The sequence below is a fragment of the Ambystoma mexicanum genome, chromosome 7p (genome assembly GCF_040938575.1).
Source record: "Ambystoma mexicanum isolate Mex_15411 chromosome 7p, UKY_AmexF1_1, whole genome shotgun sequence".
NCBI lineage: Eukaryota > Metazoa > Chordata > Amphibia > Caudata > Ambystomatidae > Ambystoma > Ambystoma mexicanum.
In genome coordinates, this window is record NC_090939.1 from 664,100,534 (window position 1) to 664,124,749 (window position 24,216).

At 49.6% G+C, this 24,216-nt stretch overlaps 1 protein-coding gene across 2 annotated transcripts in view; it reads right to left on the reverse strand.

The window, feature by feature from the left end:
• Positions 1 to 24,216, reverse strand: part of LOC138526243 (arylsulfatase H-like) — a 642,213-nt gene that overhangs the window by 108,748 nt on the left and 509,249 nt on the right. For both annotated transcript variants that reach the window (XM_069636732.1, XM_069636733.1), the window contains exon 9: positions 6,670 to 6,791. In XM_069636732.1, coding sequence (XP_069492833.1) covers positions 6,670 to 6,791 — 122 coding nt within the window. The remainder of the gene's footprint in view (positions 1 to 6,669; positions 6,792 to 24,216) is intronic.

Here is a 24,216-nt window from a genome sequence, read left to right on the forward strand (position 1 = left end):
GGGGGCCTGGTGGAGGGTGCCCCTGGATGCTGGTGGGTGGGGGTGAATGAGGACATGAGTGGGGGCCTACTGGAGGGAGCCCCTGACTGCTGGGGGTTGGGGGTGGTGGGAGACATGTGTGGGGGGCCTGGTGGAGGGTGCCCCTGGATGCTGGTGGGTGGGGGTGCAGGGGGACATGAGTGGGGGCCTGGTGGAGGGTGCCCCTGAATGCTGGGGGGTGGGGGTGATGGGAGACATGTGTGGGGGCCTGGTGAAGGGTGCCCCTGGATGCTGGTGGGTGGGGGTACAGGGGGACATGAGTGGGGGCCTGGTGGAGGGTGCCCCTGGCTGCTGGGGGGTGGGGGTGCAGGGGGACATGAGTGGGGGCCTGGTGGAGGGTGCCCTGCCCTGCTGGCGGTGGGGGTGATGGGCGATATGTGTGGGGGCCTGGTGGAGGGTGCCCCTGGATGCTGGTGGGTGGGGGTACAGGGGGACATGAGTGGGGGCCTGGTGGAGGGTGCCCTGCACTGCTGGGGGGTGGGGGTGACGGGAGACATGTGTGGGGGCCTGGTGGAGGGTGCCCCTGGATGCTGGTGGGTGGGAGTTCCAGGGGGACATGAGTGGGGGCCTGGTGGAGGGTCCCCCTGACTGCTGGGGTGTGGGGGTGATGGGAGACATGTGTGGGGGCCTGGTGGAGGGTGCCCCTGGATGCTGGTGGGTGGGGGTGCAGGGGGACATGAGTGGGGGCCTGGTGGAGGGTGCCCCTGACTGCTGGGGGGTGGGGGTGGTGGGAGACATGTGTGGGGGCCTGGTGGAGGGTGCCCCTGGATGCTGGTGGGTGGGGGTGCAGGGGGACATGAGTGGGGGCCTGGTGGAGGGTGCCCCTGACTGCTGGGGGGTGGGGGTGATAGGAGACATGTGTGGGGGCCTGGTGGAGGGTGCCCCTGGATGCTGGTGGGTGGGGGTGCAGGGGGACATGAGTTGGACATGAGTGGGGGCCTGGTGGAGGCTGCCCCTGACTGCTGGGGGGTGGGGGTGCAGGGAGACATGTGTGGGGGCCTGGTGGAGGGTGCCCCTGACTGCTGGTGGGTGGGGGTGCAGGGGGACATGATTTGGACATGAGTGGGGGCCTGGTGGAGGCTGCCCCTGACTGCTGGGGGTGGAGGTGGTGGGAGACATGTGTGGGGGCCTGGTGGAGGGTGCCTCTGGATGCTGGTGGGTGAGGGTGCAGGGGGACATGAGTGGGGGCCTGGTGGAGGGTGCCCCTGACTGCTGGGGGGTGGGGGTGGTGGGAGACATGTGTGGGGGCCTGGTGGAGGGTGCCCCTGGATGCTGGTGGGTGGGGGTGCAGGTGGACATGAGTGGGGGCCTGGTGGAGGGTGCCCCTGACTGCTGGGGGGTAGGGGTGGTGGGAGACATGAGTTGGACATGAGTGGGGGCCTGGTGGAGGCTGCCCCTGACTGCTGGGGGGTGGGGGTGCAGGGAGACATGTGTGGGGGCCTGGTGGAGGGTGCCCCTGACTGCTGGTGGGTGGGGGTGCAGGGGGACATGATTTGGACATGAGTGGGGGCCTGGTGGAGGCTGCCCCTGACTGCTGGGGGTGGAGGTGGTGGGAGACATGTGTGGGGGCCTGGTGGAGGGTGCCCCTGGATGCTGGTGGGTTGGGGTGCAGGGGGACATGAGTGGGGGCCTGGTGGAGGGTGCCCCTGACTGCTGGGGGGTGGGGGTGGTGGGAGACATGTGTGGGGGCCTGGTGGAGGGTGCCCCTGGATGCTGGTGGGTGGGGGTGCAGGTGGACATGAGTGGGGGCCTGGTGGAGGGTGCCCCTGACTGCTGGGGTGTGGGGGTGATGGGAGACATGTGTGGGGGCCTGGTGGAGGGTGCCCCTGGATGCTGGGGGGTGGGGGTGCAGGGGGACATGCGTTGGTGATCAGTAGTGCAAGGTGACATGTGGGTTGGCTGGGGGGCATGGCCATGGTGGATGGGCTGCCTGCGGGACATGAGCAGGGGTGCAGGGTAGTCCCCTGTGGTGTGGGCTGCCTGTAGGGGCTGTGGAGGGTGTAGAGGGAACACCTGGGAGGACCCACACGGTCAATTCACGTGTAGTACTACCCGGCACCCCCGAAATACACGTACCCTGCTGAAATCGCGTGTGGAACTTCCCGCGCACCCGGAATACACGTACCCTGCAGGATTAGCGTGTGGAACTTCCCGCGCACCCCGGAATCCACGTACCCTGCAGAATTAGCGTGTGGAACTTCACGCGCACCCCGGAATACACGTACCCTGCAGGATTAGCGTGTGGAACTTCCCGAGCACCCCGGAATCCATGTACCGTGCAGAATTAGCATGTGGAACTTCACATGCACCCCGGAATACACGTACCCTGCAGAATTAGCGTGTGGAACTTCGCGCACACCCCGGAATACACGTATCCAGGCCAATCGCGTGTGGGACTTCCCGCACACTCCGGAATACACGGACCCAGCCAATTCGCGTGTGGGACTTCCCGTGCACCCCGGAATACACGGACCCAGGCAATTCGCGTGTGGAATTTCCCACGCACACCGGAATACACGTACCCAGCCAATCGCGTGTGGGACTTCCCGCGCACCCCGGAATACACGTACCCAGGCAAATCGCGTGTGGGACTTTCCGCGCAGTACAGAATGCACGCACACGCTATTTTTCACACAGCGGGTGTCCGTGTTTGTCGCGTACCCCTTTGGACGTCATTTGTCTTAGAGGGCCACAGTATGTGACATTCATCATAGCTGTATATAGGTGCTTTTTGTTGGCGCACATTTTGGCGCACATTTATTTCAGGGGCAGGGACACTACCGCCTGCTTTCTTGTGGCGGACGTGTTTGGGCCTGTGCGCTGGTTTGACCGTGCGCTGGTTTGCCTTATTGGATTCCATGAATACGTGTTGTAGGCGAGCGTGTGGGCGTTTATAAATTTTATAGGCTATTTTTAGAAATTCTATGGCTACAAGGAAGTGATAGGAAGGAAATACCATCACCTTTGAGAAACAAACACATATCATGTTACCCCTGATGAATGTCCCACATTAATATGTGCCTCCAGGACAGAAACTTGTACAAGTTGGGTTATTGAGAAAGTACTAATAATACCTAGACAAAAAAGAAATTACTCCAGTGTGGAGCTCCACACGGAGCTAAATGTAAAAATCAGCAGAATCAACCCAATTTTTGTGATTTTCATGTGTTTTGTGAAGTACAGTCTTTTTATATGTTTTATATTTTGTATGTTTGATTATGAATTTTATGTAACATGATCATTTTAAGAGTGTCATAATTAAATAAATATATGTATTAAGAAGTATATTTGGCAATATACGGATTTTCGTGTGTTTGTCATCCCTGTGGATATATTGTCCGGTGTTTACACCTTCTTTTATATATACTACCAGTCTTATCCATGTGGTAAGGAGTGTGTTTTGATCCATTAGAACATGGTTATTGCCGTTTGAGAAGAATATACTACAGTCATAAGTACCATGTACAGTCAATTACATCATTCCTCCATATTACAAACACGTTGTACTGCAACTACATTACCTATAATTACTATACACAAATTACTATTGTGTGGCCATGGCCAGTGCCATGCCCCCCAGAATCTGTCCACTGGCCACAACCAGAACAAAACAATTAACTATATAATATGTACATACCATACACTGTCAACTAATACAACGCACCCTGACCCCCCTGCAATCGAAATGATGTCCACAGACACGATTTGACCGCGGACTCAGTGGCATGTCTAAACCCTTTTTCACCTATAAAAACAGCTCCACATTACCTTCATTCCACATTTCTATGCCCTCTTTCAGCCATCAAATAACCCCAAATGTCTTTTCCAAGCTGTCCATTTACGGCGCTATCTGCAAACTACTGCGGTGACTGTGGACCAATATGTCACCTGCTCAACCATTTTCCACCTACAGCAATAGCCCCATATTATTTCTGTCCACTACTTCACCCTTCCCGGCCCCTCTTTCCACCACCAAATAAGCCAAAATATGTTTTCCAGACTTTCTCCCAGCATGCAGTCCGCGGTCAGCCGCGACTGGCCCCAGATCCAACATGGTGGGCATTTTCAAAAAAATCATGCACCTCACGCTTTTCACCATCCAATTGGTGGGCACGTCTGGTGTTCGCAGACATTACGCCGCTCTCTGGACCAACCGGAAGCCCATCCACAAACCAAACAGTGAGGTTGGTCCACGGACCGAACCCAGATGTCACTAATTTGTCTTTACCTATTTTTTGTGGTCATTTTCAAAAAAAGAATGGATGGATTTAAACTGATTTGGGACCAATCCGCCACAGTTCTTTTTCTTTAGCGTCTATGGGAAAGACCATACATTTTGGGACCCAACTTTAACTATGCTCCCCCCCCTTAACAAAACCTGACCAAACTTCGAAGATTCAATCTGACGGAGCCATATACTTTTTTTGCAAAGTTTTGGGAGGATTTGGCCAGGGGGGCAAAGTTATAAGCCACCCAAAAAGTGCTCTTCCTGTGGGTTGAGCAACTTAACCATAACTACAGGGCCGCTATGGCAGGCCCTGTAAAAGAAAAATAAATATAATAATATTATACGATTTTATGATAAGTGTTCTATTTAAACATTGTGTTGTATTAGTGGAGCATTTTTCGGTACTATACTGTTTCAATAATAATGCAATTTCCAAATGAGTTTTATGAGTATTTCTTTCACTTGTTTTAGATGTTCTTACTTACAAGAAGAGATTCATATATCTTTTACCAGGGTTAAGACATACTTATAACTTATCATCTTTCTTGAAAACATTATGCACACACTTTTGGTCTGCAGTGCTACCCGACAACAAAAGAAAGGGGAGGGGAAACAAGGACAAATGTGCAAATGGCCGAACAAATAAAAACAGTTAAGCAGACTGGACATATTCTGTTTTACGGGTGCTGCTAGGTCAGAAGTCTGAGGGAAGTTCAGCGTGACAAATGTGGGAAAACAAATGTGTATGTATTACATAATCAGAGACAATAACTCTGTATTTATGATTATGTTGCACTCCGAATAGGAAGAGCACTTTTTGAGTGGCTTAGAACTTTGGCACTGTTACACTAATCTACATGAGTCTTCTAAAGAAATATAAACCCGACTCTGAATGGTTTAGGAAAGATTTGTATAGTTTTATAAAGGGGGGACAAAAGTAATTGGATTAGGGCCTCAAAACATGCAAAGCTATTCTTAAACGTAAAACTAACATTACCACTAAACATAACATACATTAAAACCAACATTTCTGGAACCTTAACTATACCCCACCACAAATAAAAAGAAATAGGTTTACCTTTAGAATACACAGTAACAACATACGTTGTGAATACAGAATACATTTTACAAACACACAACCTTGCCATTTAAACATATAGAAAGATTAGAAACCTTACTTTAGATCATAAAAAAATAAATCCATAATCGCAATTTATAAAAAAAAGTAATCAAAATATACTCCTACAATTACACCTTATATTAAATTAACCTCAACACACACATACAATTACAAAAATCACCAGCTCACAACAACATAAACTCTTTCTAACCTTTTAACACATCTAAAAGAACAACAACTAACATTAACATGCTAAGTACAAACAAGCACACATACAACATTGGTATTCAGGTTAAAAAGAAAACACTATTAACACATTAACAACAAAGCCAAAAAAAGTGAGGTATGGTTGCATATGTTAATGGTAGTTCTGTTCAATAATAAGTTAAACATTACCACTGACATCCCATGTTTATAAACGTAAACCTTTTATAGCATGAACTTTTAAAAATGTAAGACTTGTGGGCTGTAAAGTCATGGCAAGTTTTAGGGCCTCATTACAGTTATGCCGGACTGGTAAAATTGGCAGTATAATTGCTGGTAATTCCAGCACTGGCAATTTTACCATACCGGCAAGTTTGGCACTGGGGGCACTGATTTATCTGTTGTGTTGCAGGTTTTTAGCACCAGCTAAAAGTAGACGGATTCTCTAGAATTCAAATTTAAATGCTGCCTGACATTAGGCAGCATTTAAACTATTTGTATAATAAAATGTACTGTTGCGATTTCATGTGCATGTCACATTGCAAATGACGATAATTCCATGTAGGGGCAGTGCTGAAATGGAAAAAGATCACTCTGGGAACCCTCTCACACTGGGGCGGGAAGGCATAGCCAGAGGCAACACAGCAATACAAGACAATATCATGCTTGTGTAAACCATGAGTTTTTTTTAAAGGCAGAGTGGGTTTGCATGACAGAAACAGGACATATGTTCCATGCCATCACTGGCACTACAAAAGCCAAGAAAGTGACCGGCAACACAAAAAGTGGTGTTAAATCAGGCCTAAGACATATACGGCTGTCTTTTGCACCGCTCTTACACTCTCAGGACTTCGAAAATGAGGTATTGTTCTGAAAAACCTTGTTATTGCTATATTAATTCTGCAGAGAAAATCTGCATTGTAGATTAGTAAAGAGATGATCATGCTGTGTATTTTACCATTAGATGCATCTCCCATTGAATTTTATCCCATTTTATCTAAATGTTACTGTTACCAGAAACACACTGCATCTATGAACATTTGTATAATGGAATGACATGACATGCTGAGTTACTCACTGTCCTTTTGATGCCAGCGCACTGCATGCAAATATATCCCACAATAATGAAACAGGAACTCGTGCTCTGAATGGGGAACTTTTCCTTGTAATAAAGGCATCAGATCTTTTCCATCAATTATCCTGGTGTAAAACAAACAGGTGACATTAGCATTCAGTGGAGTCATTGTCACTAATACATTTGAGAAATAAACCATATATTAGTTTAAAATAAGATGTTCATTTACTCTTCTCACTTTAGTGTCAAAATGTTCACTATTCAGTTGAACATATTACCATAGTGCATTCAGGGTAACAGGGCACATAACTACATTTTGCAAAAAGTAAAAAACAGGTGTTCTAATAAATTAACATACCGTATTAACACTTCGCAAGTGGCAAATATGGGGTCAATGCTCCAAATTTCATAAATCCCAAACATATTGTATATGGTTTAATAGACTGCAAAGTTTAATTCTTTAAAGCTACACTATAGTTAACCCTGAGAAGAAATCCACCTGTAGAGCTTTAAATCATCTAAGCAAAATCAAAAACTCCAGAGAGTGTTTATATGCCAGTGAATGGGGAATATGTCAAAGGTACCTAGACCAATATAAGTAGTTAAAACAAGTTTAACAAGATGAGGCTTATACTTCCTTCTAGTGGTCACAACTCTTATATAGCAATAATATTTAAGAAAGAAAAAATGGCCTACACGTATTTCAGACTGCTTGTGCTAATATTATTGAAACATGGTGCATGTTTCTTCAGGGCCTTTTGCAGTGAATGATACATAAAAGTAAATTCAAGAAAGAATGGCAAAAGTACCGACAGGAGTGCAAAATCCATTCGGTTGACATACCATTCAGTTACACCATGCCTTACTTAAATGAGTTCATAAAATGCAGATTTAAATTCTATTGAAATGGATATGCGCATTGGCATGTAATCTAAACTGTTCATTAGAATTAATGTATACGTTTTATTCGTTATTAGTATCCAGCAAGGGGTGGGGGTGGATTCCCAGCCAATCAGGAGGCTCAGAACGGGTCTTTACCACATGGAAAAGCCTGCACTCCGAGTCTCCTCAGAAGCGGGAGGCTGCTATCTTCCTGTTAGGCGGAAACCTGTGCAGATCCCTCTGGGACCACTGCAAAAGATTTAGGACTAAAGGTGTTTGGCAGTAAACCCACTTATTAGCAGTCTGTATCACACAGATTCACTTGGTAGCTGTGCCTGAGCAGTCAGACTTCCCTCAAGAAGAGTTAAGCAGTATGTGGAGTATAGAATATAGGGCAATTCTTCACAGTAAGACAAGCAAACACGCAACGAGGCTCAGTGTAACGATATTAAGGTATTTATTTATAACGGAACATCTATCGAAAACACTATGGCACTATCACGGCAAACAAGTCAAATACAATTACTCTACGAAGAAGAAACGATCAATCCCCCTAACAATATTTCTACAAGTCTAGGTTCTACCGGCATCACTTATTTGCAGACAGAGGTGTATGCCTCAACCTAGATGGCACTCTAATATCAGTTAGGACGGGAGAGAAAAATAAGCAGGTTACGAAATCAACACAGTTCAAGACTTCACGGGAAAAATGCAAGGCAAGAAGACGAGAACCACAATAGATCATAAAGTTCAGAGGCCAGGCCCACTCGGAGAGAGGCAAGGTGATAGGTCCCAAAAAGTCTCTTTGTGGAAATGTGTTCGAGTCTATGTATAAAATTGTTATTGGAAGATTGAACCAGTTCAGAACACTACATGAGAAAAAGCTTGGAGGCGACCCAACGGAAAGGGGAGGATTAAGACACCTCGCTCAATCCGATCAAAAGGGAAGCCAGGCGGACACGGTACCTTGTTTGTGGAGGGCAGCTCCGGCGGGGGCAGTTGTTCCTGGTGGTGGATGCACGTCGGGTCTTTGCCAAGAGTAGAGATGATCTCGTCGTCGAAGAAAAGTGAAGTCTGGTGCACGACCGGGGAAGAGACCAGCCGCGGAGTGCTCCGTCACAAGGCACCACCTTTTGATCGCGGTACAGGGGTAGTGGGTATCCGGTTGCCGAGGTGCTCTGCACGGGCAATTCGACCACTGCATCCTGAGGCAAAGAAAAAGCAAAGGGGACTGGTTGTTCCCACCAGTCAGGGGAAGAGACTCTCCGGCAGGGAGATCTCCTCTGTCGTCGGAAGTGGTGAGTCGGTTCCGCAGGGCTCCACCGGAGGTGTCGTCGTGCAGGTCGGCTCAGCGTTACCCTCGTTGGATTCTTAGGTCCTGTGGCAACTTCTCAAGATCCAGTCCCAAAAGCCCTGCTTTTATGCAGAAAACCCCCATTCATTCAGCCTACCTGTCAATCAACACGTGCTAAGTGGTGAGCGGGGAGGCTCACCACTTGGGCCAATCACACCAGAGTGCGACCGGAGTTGGCAAGGCAACTCGGTCCAGGGTGCCTAAACCCCCTCCCACACCCCTGTGGTAACCCAGACAGAATGGCACCACTTTGGAGGGTCTCTGTACAGAGGCCGCCAAAAGTGGAACAAAGGGCTCAACCTTTGGTTTAGGAGTCACAGAGACGAACACAGATGCCATTTTTAAAACCGAGTTCTGGCAGAAAATACCATCCGATAAACTTATTTAAGATAAGTAGACCGGTGGTATGTTAGAGATTAACAAGAAAAAGTATCAATCTCTAACAATGGGACGAATCCCATAGGGTTATGTTCGGGGTGGAACATAACAAGTAGTTTCCTCTGCCACCAGCCAAAACTCGACGAGGGGGGACGGGACAGTGCCCCCTCGAGTAACAGACCCAGGAGTAATCGAATTACCCCTACTAGTACGTCCACAATAAGATGGTTTGTACTAGTTCTGTTAGTAAATTTAGGTCTAGTAAAGCCAATACTGACTTTACATGCCCGGGGAGACAGTAGTCAGTCCCCGGGTATGGAGTCTATGGTGGAGGTCCGCTAGGACGTCCCAGTGTTACGGCATGTAGGGTGCGGTGTAACACACATAGCAAAACATATGAGACCCTATGGAGTAAAAGACCCCATAGCCCATTGAACACATTGACATTCAAAGGAATTACACACATTCATGTCCAAGAGTGGGAGGAAAAGAGTTGCACTCTTGGCAGGATGGAAAAAACAAACTCCAGAAATCCAGCAAAGCTGCTGGGGGACTCACTAGGTTAGGAAATTCAGCCTAAACAGAGAATTCTCCCTAACACTCGCCCCCACCCCCAGACTTAGGGACAAGAGGATTTAATCCACTCCTGGATGAATCTCATACCGCTAGTCGATGACATACATCCTAGAGAGACCATCAGCATTTTGGTGGTGACACCTTGACCTATGTTCTATGGGTTCAAAGGTTTTCCTTTGTAAGCTATATGACCTACAAACCTTCCTAGGAACATCAGTCTTTTTAAGTTTATAGGGGATCTGGTTGACCAGTCCCTCAGAAGTTGATACAACTACTGAACCTATGATAGGCTTTTTCAAGGGGTTCTTATAAAGAAACTCCTTAGATCGGGAGGGCCCTCCAGAGGTTTTCCCTACCTCTCTGTTGAGAGAAGGCTGAGTTTTAGGCCTCTTGGTTGGAGGGGAGGGAGATAAGCAAGGTACATGCTTCTCCTTCCTCTGAGATCTTACCTTACCTACTTTAGGAGTTTCCCCCTTAAGTCTAGGAATTGGGTTGGAGTCTTCTGTGGAAGGTCCAATAGTCTGAAGGTTTTTGGCCTTAGACTTTTCTTTTCTGGTTTTCCACCAGCACGGAGAATTACCAGTTCTCTTAGGCCTAGTTAGGGTTCCAGTAGGTCTATCCACCTCTTCCTCTGAAGCAGGGGGAGTCACAGACTCTATAGCTGGGGGAACAATGATGGAGCTTGGTTGGGGCTCCATTTCCCTAACATGTTAGCCTGAAATGTGCCTGGGTCAGAGGTCAACTTACCAACACCAAGGCTTGAAGTGGGGTTCTCAGTAGAGGTTCCCACAGGCGTAGAGTGGTTCCTTAAGGTGGCCTCCCTAGCCAATTTGGTTTGGTTGTTTTTCTCCATAATGGGAGGCCTGGGGGTACTGGATACTACTCCTAGAGTTTTTAGATCATTCCCCAACAGGACTCTCCCAGGCACCTCAGTCTGAACACTGACAGGAATCAACACTGTCATGTCATTACACTGAATGAGGGCTGGTAGAATTGGAACCATTTGGACAGGGCCTCCAGACATCTTAGCGGGACCTTTGGGTGCCTTAGCAACATCCTCAGGCCTGAAAAAGCTTTCGTCCACTACTGTTCTGCTGGCCCCAGAGTCTCGCCTGGCAGGGGTATCCTGGCCATTGACAAGAACACTGTCCACATAATAACATTTAGAGTTTTCTGGTATAGAGTCATTCACAATCCTATTCTGATTACTAACCAGGTCCATCAACTCTACTGATACACTTGCTTGAAGAACCCAAGGTTCTTCAGCAAAGACTTCAAAGTGAGCACTAGTCATTTGGACTTCCTCCTCAGGAGTGAAGGCCAAGGAGACTGTGCTGATCCCAGTAGGTTTACCCTTACATTTTGGATCTCCTTTGATATGGTCAGTTGCCCCACAGAGATAGCATGTTCCAAATGCTCTCTGGAATGGTGCCTTGTTCTGACCTCCTTCTGGTTTGTGGCCAGAAGGTACACTATTCGATTGTGGTTTTCCCTGGGGTTTAGCCTGGTTATTTTGTTTGGGGCCCTCTGGGGAATTTGAGTTATTCAAATTCTCTTTTGAGTCTTTTTTAGGCTGTTTCCCCTCATCCTTTTTCTGAGTTGCCCCAGAATCCTTATGAGTAGCCCTGTTAGCTACCCACAAGTCAGCAGCCTTAGCTAGCTTCCGGGAATCCAATTCCTTCGAATCAGCCAAGTGCTGTCTGAGCTCAGGAGAACAGGCATCATAAATAGACTCCAACATAAAAAGATTCCTCATACCCTCATAAGTGTTCACTTTGTAACCCTTAATCCATCCCTCTAAGTTTTTCAACCCTTCACTCACCCAGGTAGCCCAAGGGGTACCATCATGCTTTTTGAGGGTTCTAAACCTCTTAAGATACTGGGAAATGGTCTTCCCGAATCTAGCTATCAAAGCTAGTTTCACACTTTCGTAATCCGTCTTATCCGTCTCCCCCAACTCCATTACCACATCAGTCGCAACAGGAGGGAGCCTAGAGAACAACCAGGGAAGTAAATCATTCCCGGTGATGTCCTGGAGCCCATGATTGTACTCAAACAGTTTTAACCAATCCAACACATCCAATCTCGGTTCATACATACCCACTAATTCCTTCGGCATCCGGGGTCTTTTGGGACTGGAGCTTCTAGAGGAACCAGAGGAGAGAGAAGCATTTTCTATAGACAACTTTTTCATCTCTAACTCGTGATTAAGTTCTATTTCCCTGAGTCTTAACTCAGCTTGCTTCTGCTCAGCCTGGGCATTCATCCGTCTGAACTCGAGCTCTTGGTTTCGTTCAGATTGAGCCAAGAACCGTTTGTATTCTAATTCGAGCTTCTTTTTTTCAAGTTCAAAATAAGCAGGGTTACATGTGGGACCTGGTATGGGCCCCGTAGGCACAGCTGGTAAGGCAGGTAGAGGAGCAGGGGAGACAGTTTCGTTAGCCTCTCCGTCTTCGTCAGCCTCTTCATCGCTATCATCAGAATTACGATTCAGATCAACACCATCACTGTTATCTACAGTTGCTGCAGAGATTGGTTCCTCTGAACCAGTACCCAGGCTTTGGTTCGCCAGCAATCTCTCTATTAGTTCTAACTTCTTGCCTCTTACAGAAAGATTCTCTTGCCTACAGAGAGCTCGCAAACTCTCAGTATTTTCACCTGACAAGGATTCTTGACTGTAAGTTTCCATCGTAGACATGTTTTTGAAAGTTGCTTTCTTAGTGCTAAGCTTCGTGGATAGTTATCCTAAAGTGTCGAAAAGCACTCTAAACCGTATACTCGATACAAATCCCACCTCTGTACACCAGTGTTAGGCGGAAACCTGTGCAGTTCCCTCTGGGACCACTGCAAAAGATTTAGGACTACAGGTGTTTGGCAGTAAACCCACTTGGTAGCAGTCTGTACCACACAGATTCAATTGGTAGCTGTGGCTGAGCAGTCAGACTTCCCTCAAGAAGAGTTAAGCAGTATGTGGAGTATACAATATAGGGCAATTCTTCACAGTAAGACAAGCAAACACGCAACGAGGCTCAGTGTAAAGATATTAAGGTATTTATTTATAACGGAACATCTATCGAAAACACTATGGCACTTTCACGGCAAACAAGTCAAATACAATTACTCTACGAAGAAGAAACGATCAATCCCCCTAACAATATTTCTACAAGTCTAGGTTCTACCGGCATCACTTATTTGCAGACAGAGGTGTATGCCTCAACCTAGATGGCACTCTAATATCAGTTAGGACGGGAGAGAAAAATAAGCAGGTTACGAAATCAACACAGTTCAAGACTTCACGGGAAAAATGCAAGGCAAGAAGACGAGAACCACAATAGATCATAAAGTTCAGAGGCCAGGCCCACTCGGAGAGAGGCAAGGCGATAGGTCCCAAAAAGTCTCTTTTTGGAAATGTGTTCGAGTCTATGTAGCAAATTGTTATTGGAAGATTGAACCAGTTCAGAACACTATGTGAGAAAAAGCTTGGAGGCGACCCAACGGAAAGGGGAGGATTAAGACACCTCGCTCAATCCGATCGAAAGGGAAGCCAGACGGACACGGTACCTTGTTTGTGGAGGGCAGCTCAGGCGGGGGTAGTTGTTCCTGGTGGTGGATGCACGTCGGGTCTTTGCCAAGAGTAGAGATGATCTCGTCGTCGAAGAAAAGTGAAGTCCGGTGCACCACCAGGGAAGAGACCAGCCGCGGAGTGCTCCGTCACAAGGCACCACCTTTTGGTCGCGGTACAGGGGTAGTGGCTATCCGGTTGCCGAGGTGCTCTGCATGGGCAATTCGACCACTGCGCCCTGAGGTGAAGAAAAAGCAAAGGGGACTGCTTGTTCCCACCAGTCAGGGGAAGAGACTCTCCGGCAGGGAGATCTCCTCTGTCGTCGGGAAGTGGTGAGTCGGTTCCGCAGGTGTCGTCGTGCAGGTCGGCTCACCGTTACCCTCGTCGGATTCCTAGGTCCTGTGGCGACTTCTCAAGATCCAGTCCCAAAAGCCCTGCTTTTATGCAGAAAATCCCCATTCATTCAGCCTAGCTGTCAATCAACACGTGCTAAGTGGTGAGCGGGGAGGCTCACCACTTGGGCCAATCACACCAGAGTGCGACCGGAGTTGGCAAGGCAACTCGGTCCAGGGTGCCTAAACCCCCTCCCACACCCCTGTGGTAACCCAGACAGAATGGCACCACTTTGGAGGGTCTCTGTACAGAGGCCCGCCAAAAGTGGAACAAAGGGCTCAACCTTTGGTTTAGGAGTCACAGAGACGAACACAGACGCCATTTTTAAAACCGAGTTCTGGCAGAAAATACCATCCGATAAACTTATTTAAGATAAGTAGACCGGTGGTATGTTAGAGATTAACAAGAAAAAGTATCAATCTCTAACAATGGGACGAATCCCATAGGGTTATGTTCGGGGTCGAACATAACAAGTAGTTTCCACTGCCACCAGCCAAAACTCGACGAGGGGGGACGGGACAGTGCCCCCTCGAGTAACAGACCAAGGAGTAATCGAATTACCCCTACAAGTACGTCCACAATAAGATGGTTTGTACTAGTTCTGTTAGTAAATTTAGGTCTAGTAAAGCCAATGGTGACTTTACATGCCTGGGGAGACAGTAGTCAGTCCCCAGGTATGGAGTCTATGGTGGAGGTCCGCTAGGACGCCCCAGTGTTACGGCACGTAGGGTGCGGTGTAACACACATAGCAAAACATATGAGACCCTATGGAGTAAAAGACCCCATAGCCCATAGAACACATTGACATTCAAAGGAATTACACACATTCATGTCCAAGAGTGGGAGGAAAAGAGTCGCACTCTTGGCAGGATGGAAAAAACTCCAGAAATCCAGCAAAGCTGCTGGGGGACTCACTAGGTTAGGAAATTCAGCCTAAACAGAGAATTCTCCCTAACACTTCCCCACTGGGACTCAGGTAAGTGTGCCACCAGCTGCCCCACATCCCCTTCCCTCCACCTTTCACCCGCCATTTCCACAAATCTAAACCCCCCACTCCCCTTTCCCACTTACCTGGCGCTCCCTTGTCCCTCTCCGGCATTGGCAACACTAGTGTTTCCGGCGCATCTCGATTGCAGCAATAGGCACAATGGAAAGCGAGAAAGGACTATGTGTAGTTCCCTTTTCCATGTTCCATTGTGTCCATCTTGGATTGTAGTTTTTTCCAAGTTGAGAAATGGCAAACATGCCATTTCTCAACTTGAACAAAAAACGATAAGTTTCGCGGTACAAATTGTTGAGATACTAATAGCAATACACCCCTCACTGGGTGGGGGCATTACCAGTCAGGTAATGCCCTGGTCCTAACATTAAATAACTTACACTTTGGGGCATTACCTGACCAGTAATGTACCCCCTGCTCTGGATGTATTGCTTACTTATTGTCTTTTTCTCTTATTAGTGATCTCATGAGCACTAGAACCTCACCAAGTATATGTGCAGCTAAGAAAACATGTGTCAAATAAGTCAATCCTACTAAATCTATTTCAAAGTTGAGAAAACCTACAATTTACATATTCTGTGCTATCATATGTTTGGGCAATCTAGACAATGTCCCTGCTCACTCAATAGCCCAAAATGCCTGAATCAGCAGGAGCCAGGCAAAGAATTGTGATGTCTGGATTTGTAACACAAGATCAGACGAGGTAGGGATCCGTGTACATGAAGTCAGGCATTGTGCGACAATTCAGTCCACATCATCATAGTGATGTCGGATTTAGGTATTATGTCGTGGCTTGGCCAAATTCTTAGGCAGAAAACAAGGTTAGGAGCCTACATAAAGAATCAGCAAATTCCTGTTTCATTTGTGTGTTTTATCTGTGAAAAACCAGAGGGTGTTTCACTGCCTAGACCCCAGCGATCTCTTACCCAGGTGGCCAGGGCACAGCCATCACCTTTGGATCCAGTCCCTGGGGGTGGATAAGTGTGGGTGGATCACCTGGGTGAGGAGTCCTCAGGGAGTGGGGGAGGAATGGCCGATGGCAAGACATGGTATCCCCCCTTTTCAAATACCCCTGTCCCAGCCTATTTTATAGGATATTCCAACTTCCCAGATTCCCCCCTTTCCTACACAAACACTGAGCCGAGGAAGAGGAGGTCTGAGGCTAATAAGAGTACCACCCATACAATACATTTGACACATCACTTGATCTTAATTACATACACTTGGTACCTATTAGCTCTCCCACATGATTAAAAGGTGGAACATTGAGACACACTTGGAGCAAGGCAAGGCACGAGAAGGAGCAGTTCATCAAGGGTGACGGTGAACCAGGCGGAGCAGAGCGACAGGCCGAGGGACAGAACCGAGGTACAGCGAAACCTTGGACAACCCTGCGAGAGATTGTTACCTCCCAGGGCCTTGAAGGTTGCCCAAGGACGCCCAGACAGAGAGAAGAGACAAACCTATTTTGTGTTTCAAGGATTCCAGCCACCTTCTGGGTGCACGGCAGAGTTGGGGAGGTGCTGCAACTGTTGTGATATCAACCTTGACTTCAGGATCAAAGCCGCGAAAGACGAAAAAGAATTAATACAGCCAGTGAGTTGATGAAAGCATCGAAAGTCCGGTCTGTGTTAAATGAAGCTTGATGGCAACAGATTCTGACAAATGAAAGTTGCGCCTGTGCTGATAAGATGCAAGAGAAAGCAAAGCATTGTAAAGAACTGTAAATTAAATATACAAAGGAACAGAGTAGTCCGGCGAAGAAGATTGCCCAATTGAAAGTCTCTGTGAAATGTCTAATGCCGTAGAAGCAGCAGGAAGAGAAAGAAAATGAGATGCAAGATTTGAACTGTTGTTAGGTTTGATCCCGGCAGAGGGAAACCTGGATATGAGAGATGTATTTGAACGGTTAGGTTTAATCCCGGCAGAGGGAAACTTGGATGTGAGAGATGTCTTTGAACTGTTATGTTTGATCCCAGCAGAGGGAAACCTGGACATGCTGAACTTTGAAATGAGTACTGTGCTCGAAACTATATTTACCAAGAGGCTTTGGTGTAGGAGAGAAAAAGTGACATTTGAGGAAAGAAGGTTGAAGTGGTCATGCCGAGGTAAGAACAAAAGCCTTGCAGTATTGAAAGTCTTCGACAGCAGAAGGAAAGTGAAAGGAGGCTTGAGCCTATCGGAGGGAAGCCTATGATGGTGCGATTGAAGTTTGGGCAATGGAACCACCACATATTGTGTTTGAAAGGCTTGAGCCCGGCAGAGGGAAACCTGTACTGAATTGTGGTAACCAGAAGGAAACAAACGTTTTTTGAACTGTATTACAAGCTAAAAGGTGACCTGGGTCGGAATGAGAGAAAGCCGAGAGGTCTAGTGGATAAACGAGTAACTTGTAGCGGATGGCCAAGTGGGCCCTGGTCTACGAAGCGAACTGCATCCTTGTGTCTGAAGCCAGAGTGTGTTGCAAGGTCCAAGTGTGCCACCATACCCTGTGCTACAAAACATCGGGAAGGGAGTTTACTCAGCCATAATGACGTTTCATTTGAACACTGATTTTCTTTTTTACTTTATACATTCCATTTACATATACAGGGGCCGATTCGCACGCGTGCGATTCATGGAAGTCCCTGCGCGTGTTTACCTCGGGATGTGCGCCAAACCCGTGCATGGCGCACAAGTCACTGCAACATCCCGAAAGGCGTGCGCGACGCGCACAGTGAAAGCGCACAACCTCGGCGCATACACCAGAAAGTGGGCGGGACACGGGGCGTAACGCGCGGAATGGGGAACAACGCGTGAAAATAAGGGCGTAACTGGGGATGTACTGCAGGGAAGCAGACGGAACGCCCACACGCACTTGAACCACACGTATGCATGGAATCGAATAGGGCAAAGCCACGCACAGCCAAAGACACGCACAAGCCGAAACACGTCCGCCACACGAAGGCAGGCAGTAGAGTCCATGTGCATTACAAAAGTGGCAACATACAGCAATTGGGCCTGTGCGAGCGGGGCACGTGTATTTCGGGGGTGCGCGGGAAGTTATACACGCGATTGAGCGGGGCACGTGTATTTCGGGGGTGCGCGGGAAGTTACACACGCGATTGAGCGGGGTACGTGTATTTCGGGGGTGCGCGTGAAGTTACACACGCGATTGAGCGGGGTACGTGTATTTCGGGGGTGCGTGGGAAGTTACACACGCGATTGAGCGGGGTACGTGTATTTCGGGGGTGCGCGGGAAGTTCCACACGCAATTCCATCAGGGTACGTGTATTACAGGGGTGCGCAGGAAGTTCCACACGCGATCTCATAAGGGTACGTGTATTACAGGGGTGCGCGGGGAGCACCACACGTGAATTGCACGTGTGGGTCCTCTCAGGTGTTCCCTCTACACCCTCCACGGCCCCTACAGGTGGCTCACACCACATGGGCCTACCCTGCACATGTCCTGCAGGCACCCCATCCACCATGGCCATGCCCCCCAGCCAACCCACATGTCAACTTGCACTACTGCCTACCAACGCATGTCCCCCTGCACCCCCAGCCACCAGGGGCACCCTCCACCAGGCCCCCACCCATGTCTCCCACCACCCCCCAGCAGTGCAGGGGCACCCTCCACCAGGCCCCCACCCATGTCCAACTCATGTTCCCCACCCCCCCACCCTCCAGCACTGTGGGGCACCTGCCAGCAGACCCCACCCATGTCTCCCACCACCCCCACCCCCCAGCAGTGCAGGGTCACCCTCCACCAGGCCCCCACCCATGTCTCCCACCACCCCCACCCCCCAGCAGTGCAGGGGCACCCTCCACCAGGCCCCCACCCATGTCTCCCACCACCCCCACCCCCCAGCAGTGCAGGGGCACCCACCACCAGGCCCCCACCCATGTCTCCCAGCACCCCCACCCCCCAGCCACCAGGGGCAGCCTCCACCAGGCCCCCACCCATGTCTCCCACCACCCCCACCCCCCAGCAGTGCAGGGTCACCCCCCCAGCAGTGCAGGCCCCCACCCATGTCTCCCACCACCCGCACCCCCCAGCAGTGCACCTGCCAGCAGGCCCCCACCCATGTGCAACTCATGTCCCCCCACACCCCGCAGCACTGTGGGGCACCTGCCAGCAGGCCCCCACCCATGTCCAACTCATGTTCCCCACCACCCCCACCCCCCAGCACTGTGGGGCACCTGCCAGCAGGCCCCCACCCATGTCCAACTCATGTTCCCCAGCCAACATGTCATCAAAATCTAGATCCCTGGTCCCTATGGTCAGCCTCCAAATGCGAAACACCCACCCGAGTATTGCATCCACCCACTCATAATTGGCAATTACATGACAGAACACCAATTGCAAGTTCCGAAACAAACAAATTTTCCTCACATACACCCAATGGGTGTCAGTGAATCTCAAAACCCATATCATGAAATGCATGAAACCAATGAGATGATACTACACATTGAAGTATGATAAAAAATATGTTTTAAAGCAAACATAAATAGAATCAAAAATAAAGAAACATAAATGTGAATGTACAAAAATTAAAAGAAGCATGTCCGTGAAAAAAAGCAAAACCAAAAATCATATCCCAAAGTAATGGTGTCCAAAGTCACTGTCCACAAAACAAAATCCAATGGGAAATAAAAAAGAAAGCCATTGCTCCATGGTTAAAATGTGAAAGAAAAATACAATCCAACAGTGAACTATGTACATGGGAACAAGCCAGGGTCCATTATCCCAACAAAAGAAAGGAAACCTATCCAACTACACTAACTAATAAAATAAACTATATACAAAAATGTGGCCAATGTCCGAAAGGTCCAAATTAAATCCAAAAAAAAATGAAACCTAACACTACCTACATAACTATGTACAAGGGCAGCGGGCTAGTTTGACGGCTCACTTGTGGATGTCCCGGGCCAGGGCATCATCGAACTCCTGCTCAATGTCCCGGAGGCGGTCCTCCTCCATGGCCCAGAGGGTCTGCAGGGCCGTCGACGTGTCCACCTCCAAACCCCTGCGGATTGCCTCGAGGCACTCGGCCCGCCTCAGGGCCCTCCGCATGGAGTTCTCCGCCCTGACCATTGTGAGCCGTGCCTCTTCCGCCCGCTGCCGGTCCGCATCTATGGCGTGGCCCAACCGCTGCCACACGGAAGACACTCTCTGTCCTGGGTCCTCCTGCCCTCCGGCCGATGCCTGCCCCTTCGATGTTGAAGGCCCCGAGCCTTCATGGCTCCCACCACGTTGCTGCTGCTGCTGTGCCTGCACATCCTCCGCCGGCTGGGGTGCAGTCGTTGATGTGGCCACCCCTGCTGCACGTCTGACTCCCGACTGTGGCAGGGATGCCTCCTCCACCAGCCTGGCCGCACCATCAGAGGCAGCTCCACAGGGCACCCAGGTGACTGATGGGTGGGAAGATGGCACGGAGGACGACTGGCGCATAGGGGGTCCAGTTGAGGAGGGGGTCATTAGCAAGCCCCATCAGGAATCCGGCCTGGGTGACCTGTCCCAGCAGGCTGACGTGGTCAACGAGCCATTCGAGATGACATGCAGTTTCCTCATGAAAAGACTGCAGGTCACCTCGCATGGCCCGTTGACGCAACGCCACACCACTCAGAACAGCTCAACCCGGACCCGGATAGCCACGTCCGCAGGCAGAAGAAGGCCAGTTGACGTGAGCTCATCCCCTGCCTGAAAACGGGTCTGGACGTAGGCATCCCTGCTGGTGCAAGATGATGCAGGGACAGGATTGCACACAGGCACACAGGCACCTCCACGGCGGCCTGTGCTGCCTCCTGTCCCTGGTCCTGCACTGCACCACTAGCACCAGTGGGATCCCCACCTCCAGACCCCGTCTCTGTTGCTTGCACGGCCTTCTCCTCCACCAAACCCCCCACCAACCTGGATGACTCCGTGGCATCTTCCCCTGTTGGGCCCTGTGGGGTCCCAGCTGCCTCTTCTGCTGCCGAGGAGTCCAACTACAACCTCCGCCTCTTGGACCTCCCCCTGGCAGCTGCGGCCTGGGACGCGGCACCGGACTCCTCACTCCCCGACGAGATCACAACATGGGAGGGGAGCCGGGCCTTGCGTCTCCGGCTGGCGGTGGGATCCCCGCCGCTGTGCTCCACAGCACCTTCTCCGGCCCTCTTCATCAGTTGACGCTGCATACAGGGAGAAATAAAACACAGACATCAGGGCACTGTACAATGGGCACATACACACATGACAGTTGTACATGAGTGGCATTGGCAAACCTCAGACATGTCATCACAATCCCCAACACACATGTCATTTCAACTCGCACACATGAGCCACACCACAACTGCCAGCACCATCCATACACATACAACAGCATGAGCAGGCAAAGGTGAGCCAGACATCACATGCAACACAGGAAGTGCACCACACATGTACACACACCACCACACTTGCATGCATGTGTGCACCTCTGCCAAGTGTTGCAGTGTTCAGACGGGCATCCATGTCACATCTGCCGATCAGGCTTCCACATGCCGCTGTCACATGCATCCATGCTGCATCACTGTTGCACCCTTGTCAAATACACACACATGCACATGTACACAGTGCTGATACATGCAGATGAAAACAACATACATGCGTGACATCACGGACATGTCTACTTACATACACATTCATCCAAACATGTGTGCCTACACAACTGCATTTGGCATGCAAGCCTACACACACAAGCACCATCCATGTCTCACACATTCCAGCCCTCGCATGTGTTAGCCCCACGGCCCTGTACACCCCCACCCATACTCGAACCCATACAAACAGATGTGCAACCTGCACACCACTGAAAAATCACCACACGCACTGCTCACAATCAGGATGCAAGTACACTTACCGCTCGACTCCAGACGGGTCTGCCTCTCAAGGACCTGGACGTGGAGCGCTGGGGATATGCGTTACAGGACCCCCATCTGTTCTTCCGACAAGTGGCCCCGGCGCCCCTTGGCATCCGCTGCCTTCAAGAGGCGCCGGGCCTTGTTCAGGGTCCTGGACCTGAAGTCCTCCCAGCGCTTCTTGACATGTTGTAAGTCACGGACTGCCACCCCCTCCGCGTTGATGGCAGTCACGATGTCAGTCCAGATCCGAGTCCGTCCTTCCTTGTCGGCGCGGGAACTTCCGAAGAGGGCATCATACTGCCCCAGTGTTAGGGAGAATTCTCTGTTTAGGCTTAATTTCCTAACCTAGTGAGTCCCCCAGCAGCTTTGCTGGATTTCTGGAGTTTGTTTTTTTTCCATCCTGCCAAGAGTGAGACTCTTTTCTCCCACTCTTGGACATGTATGTGTGTATAATTCCTTTGAAATGTCAATGTGTTCGATGGGCTATGGGGTCTTTTACTCCATAGGGTCTCATATGTTTTTCTATGTGTGATACACCGCACCCTACGTGCCGTAACACGGAGGCGCCCTAGCGGGTCCCCCACCATAGACTCCATACCCGGGAACTGACTACTGTCTCCCCGGGCATGTAAAGTCACCATTGGCTTTACTAGACCTAAATTTACTAACAGGACTAGTACAAACCATCTTATTGTGGACGTACTAGTAGGGGTAATTCGATTACTCCTGGATCTGTTACTCGAGGGGGCACTGTCCCGTCCCCCCTCGTCGAGTTTTGGCTGGTGGCAGTGGAAACTATTTGTTGTGTTCGACCCCGAGCACAATCCTATGGGATTCATCCCATTGTTGGAGATTGACCCTTTTTCTCGTTAATCTCTAACGTACCACCGATCTACTTGTCTTAAATAAGTTTATCGAGTGGTATTTTCTGCCAGAACTCGGTTTGTAAAATGGCGTCTGTGTTCGTCTCTGTGACTCCTAAACCAAAGGTTGAGCCCTTTGTTCCACTTTTGGCGGGCCTCTGTACAGAGACCCTCCAAAGTGGTGCCATTCTGTCTGGGTTACCACAGGGGTGTGGGAGGGGGTTTAGGCACCCTGGACCGAGTTGCCTTGCCAATTCCGGTCACACTCTGGAGTGATTGGCCCAGTTGGTGAGCCTTCCCGCTCACCACTTAGCATGTGTTGATTGACAGCTAGGCTGAATGAATGGGGGTTTTCTGCATAAATGCAGGGCTTTTGGGACTGGATCTTCAGAAGTCACCACAGGACCTAAGAATCCGACGAGGGTAACGCTGAGCCGACCTGCACGACGACACCTCCGGTGGAGCCCTGCGGAACCGACTCACCACTTCCCGACGACAGAGGAGATCTCCCTGCTGGAGAGTCTCTTCCCCTGACTGGTGGGAAAAACCAGTCCCCTTTGCTTTTTATTCGCCTCAGGACGCGGTGGTCGAATTGCCCGTGCAGAAGCACCCCGGCAACCGGATAGCCACTGCCCCTGAACCGCAACCAAAAGGTGGTGCCTTGTGACGGAGCACTCCGCGGCTGGTCTCTTCCCTGGTGGTGCACTGGACTTCATTTCCTTCGACGACGAGATCATCTCTACTCTTAGCAAAGACCCGACGTGCATCCACCACCAGGAACAACTGCCCCCGCTGGAGCTGCCCTCCACAACAAGGTACCGTGTCTGCCTGGCTTCCCTTTCGATCGGTTCGAGAGAGGTGTCTTAATCCTCTCCGTTCCGTTGGGTCGCCTCCAAGCTTTTCTCATTCGTTGTTCTGAACTGGTTCAATCCACTGATAACAATTTGCAATACAGACTTGAATGCATCTCCACTAGAGACTTTTTGGGACATCACGCCTTGCCTCTCTCCGAGTGGGCCTGGCCTCTGAACTTCACGATCTATTGTGATTCTTGCCTTCCTGCCTTGCATTTTATCCGATAGGAACGAACTGTGTTGATTTCGTAACCTGCCTATCTTTTTCTCTCCCGTTCTAACTAATATTTGAGTGTCATCTAGGTTGAGGTACACACCTCTGTCTGAAAATAAGTGGTACCAGTAGAACCTAGAGTTGTCGATATCGCTAGGGGGATTGATTATCTATTTCGTAGAGTAATTGTGTTTGATTTGTTTGCCGTGATTTGCCATAGTGTTTTTCATAGACATTTTGTTATAAATAAATACCTTAATATCTTTACACTAAGCCTTGTTGCGTATTTGCTTGTCTTGCTGTGAAGAATTGCCCTATTTTGTTTACTCCACATACTGCTCAACTTTTCTTGAGAGAAGTCTGACTGCTCAGCCAAAGCTACCACGTGAATCTGTGTGGTGCAGACTGCTACCAAGTGGGTTCACCGCCAACGCCTGTAGTCCTAAATCTTTTGCAGTGGTCCCAGAGGGAACTGCACAGGTTTCCGCCTAACACCCAGGACTTGCTCCACCAGGACACCAACTTCGGTGGCACTGAAGCTGGTGCCCCTCTGCCTCTCTGGCCGGGGGTTGTCAGTGATCTCAGATGGTGTTTGCCCCGACATGACAAT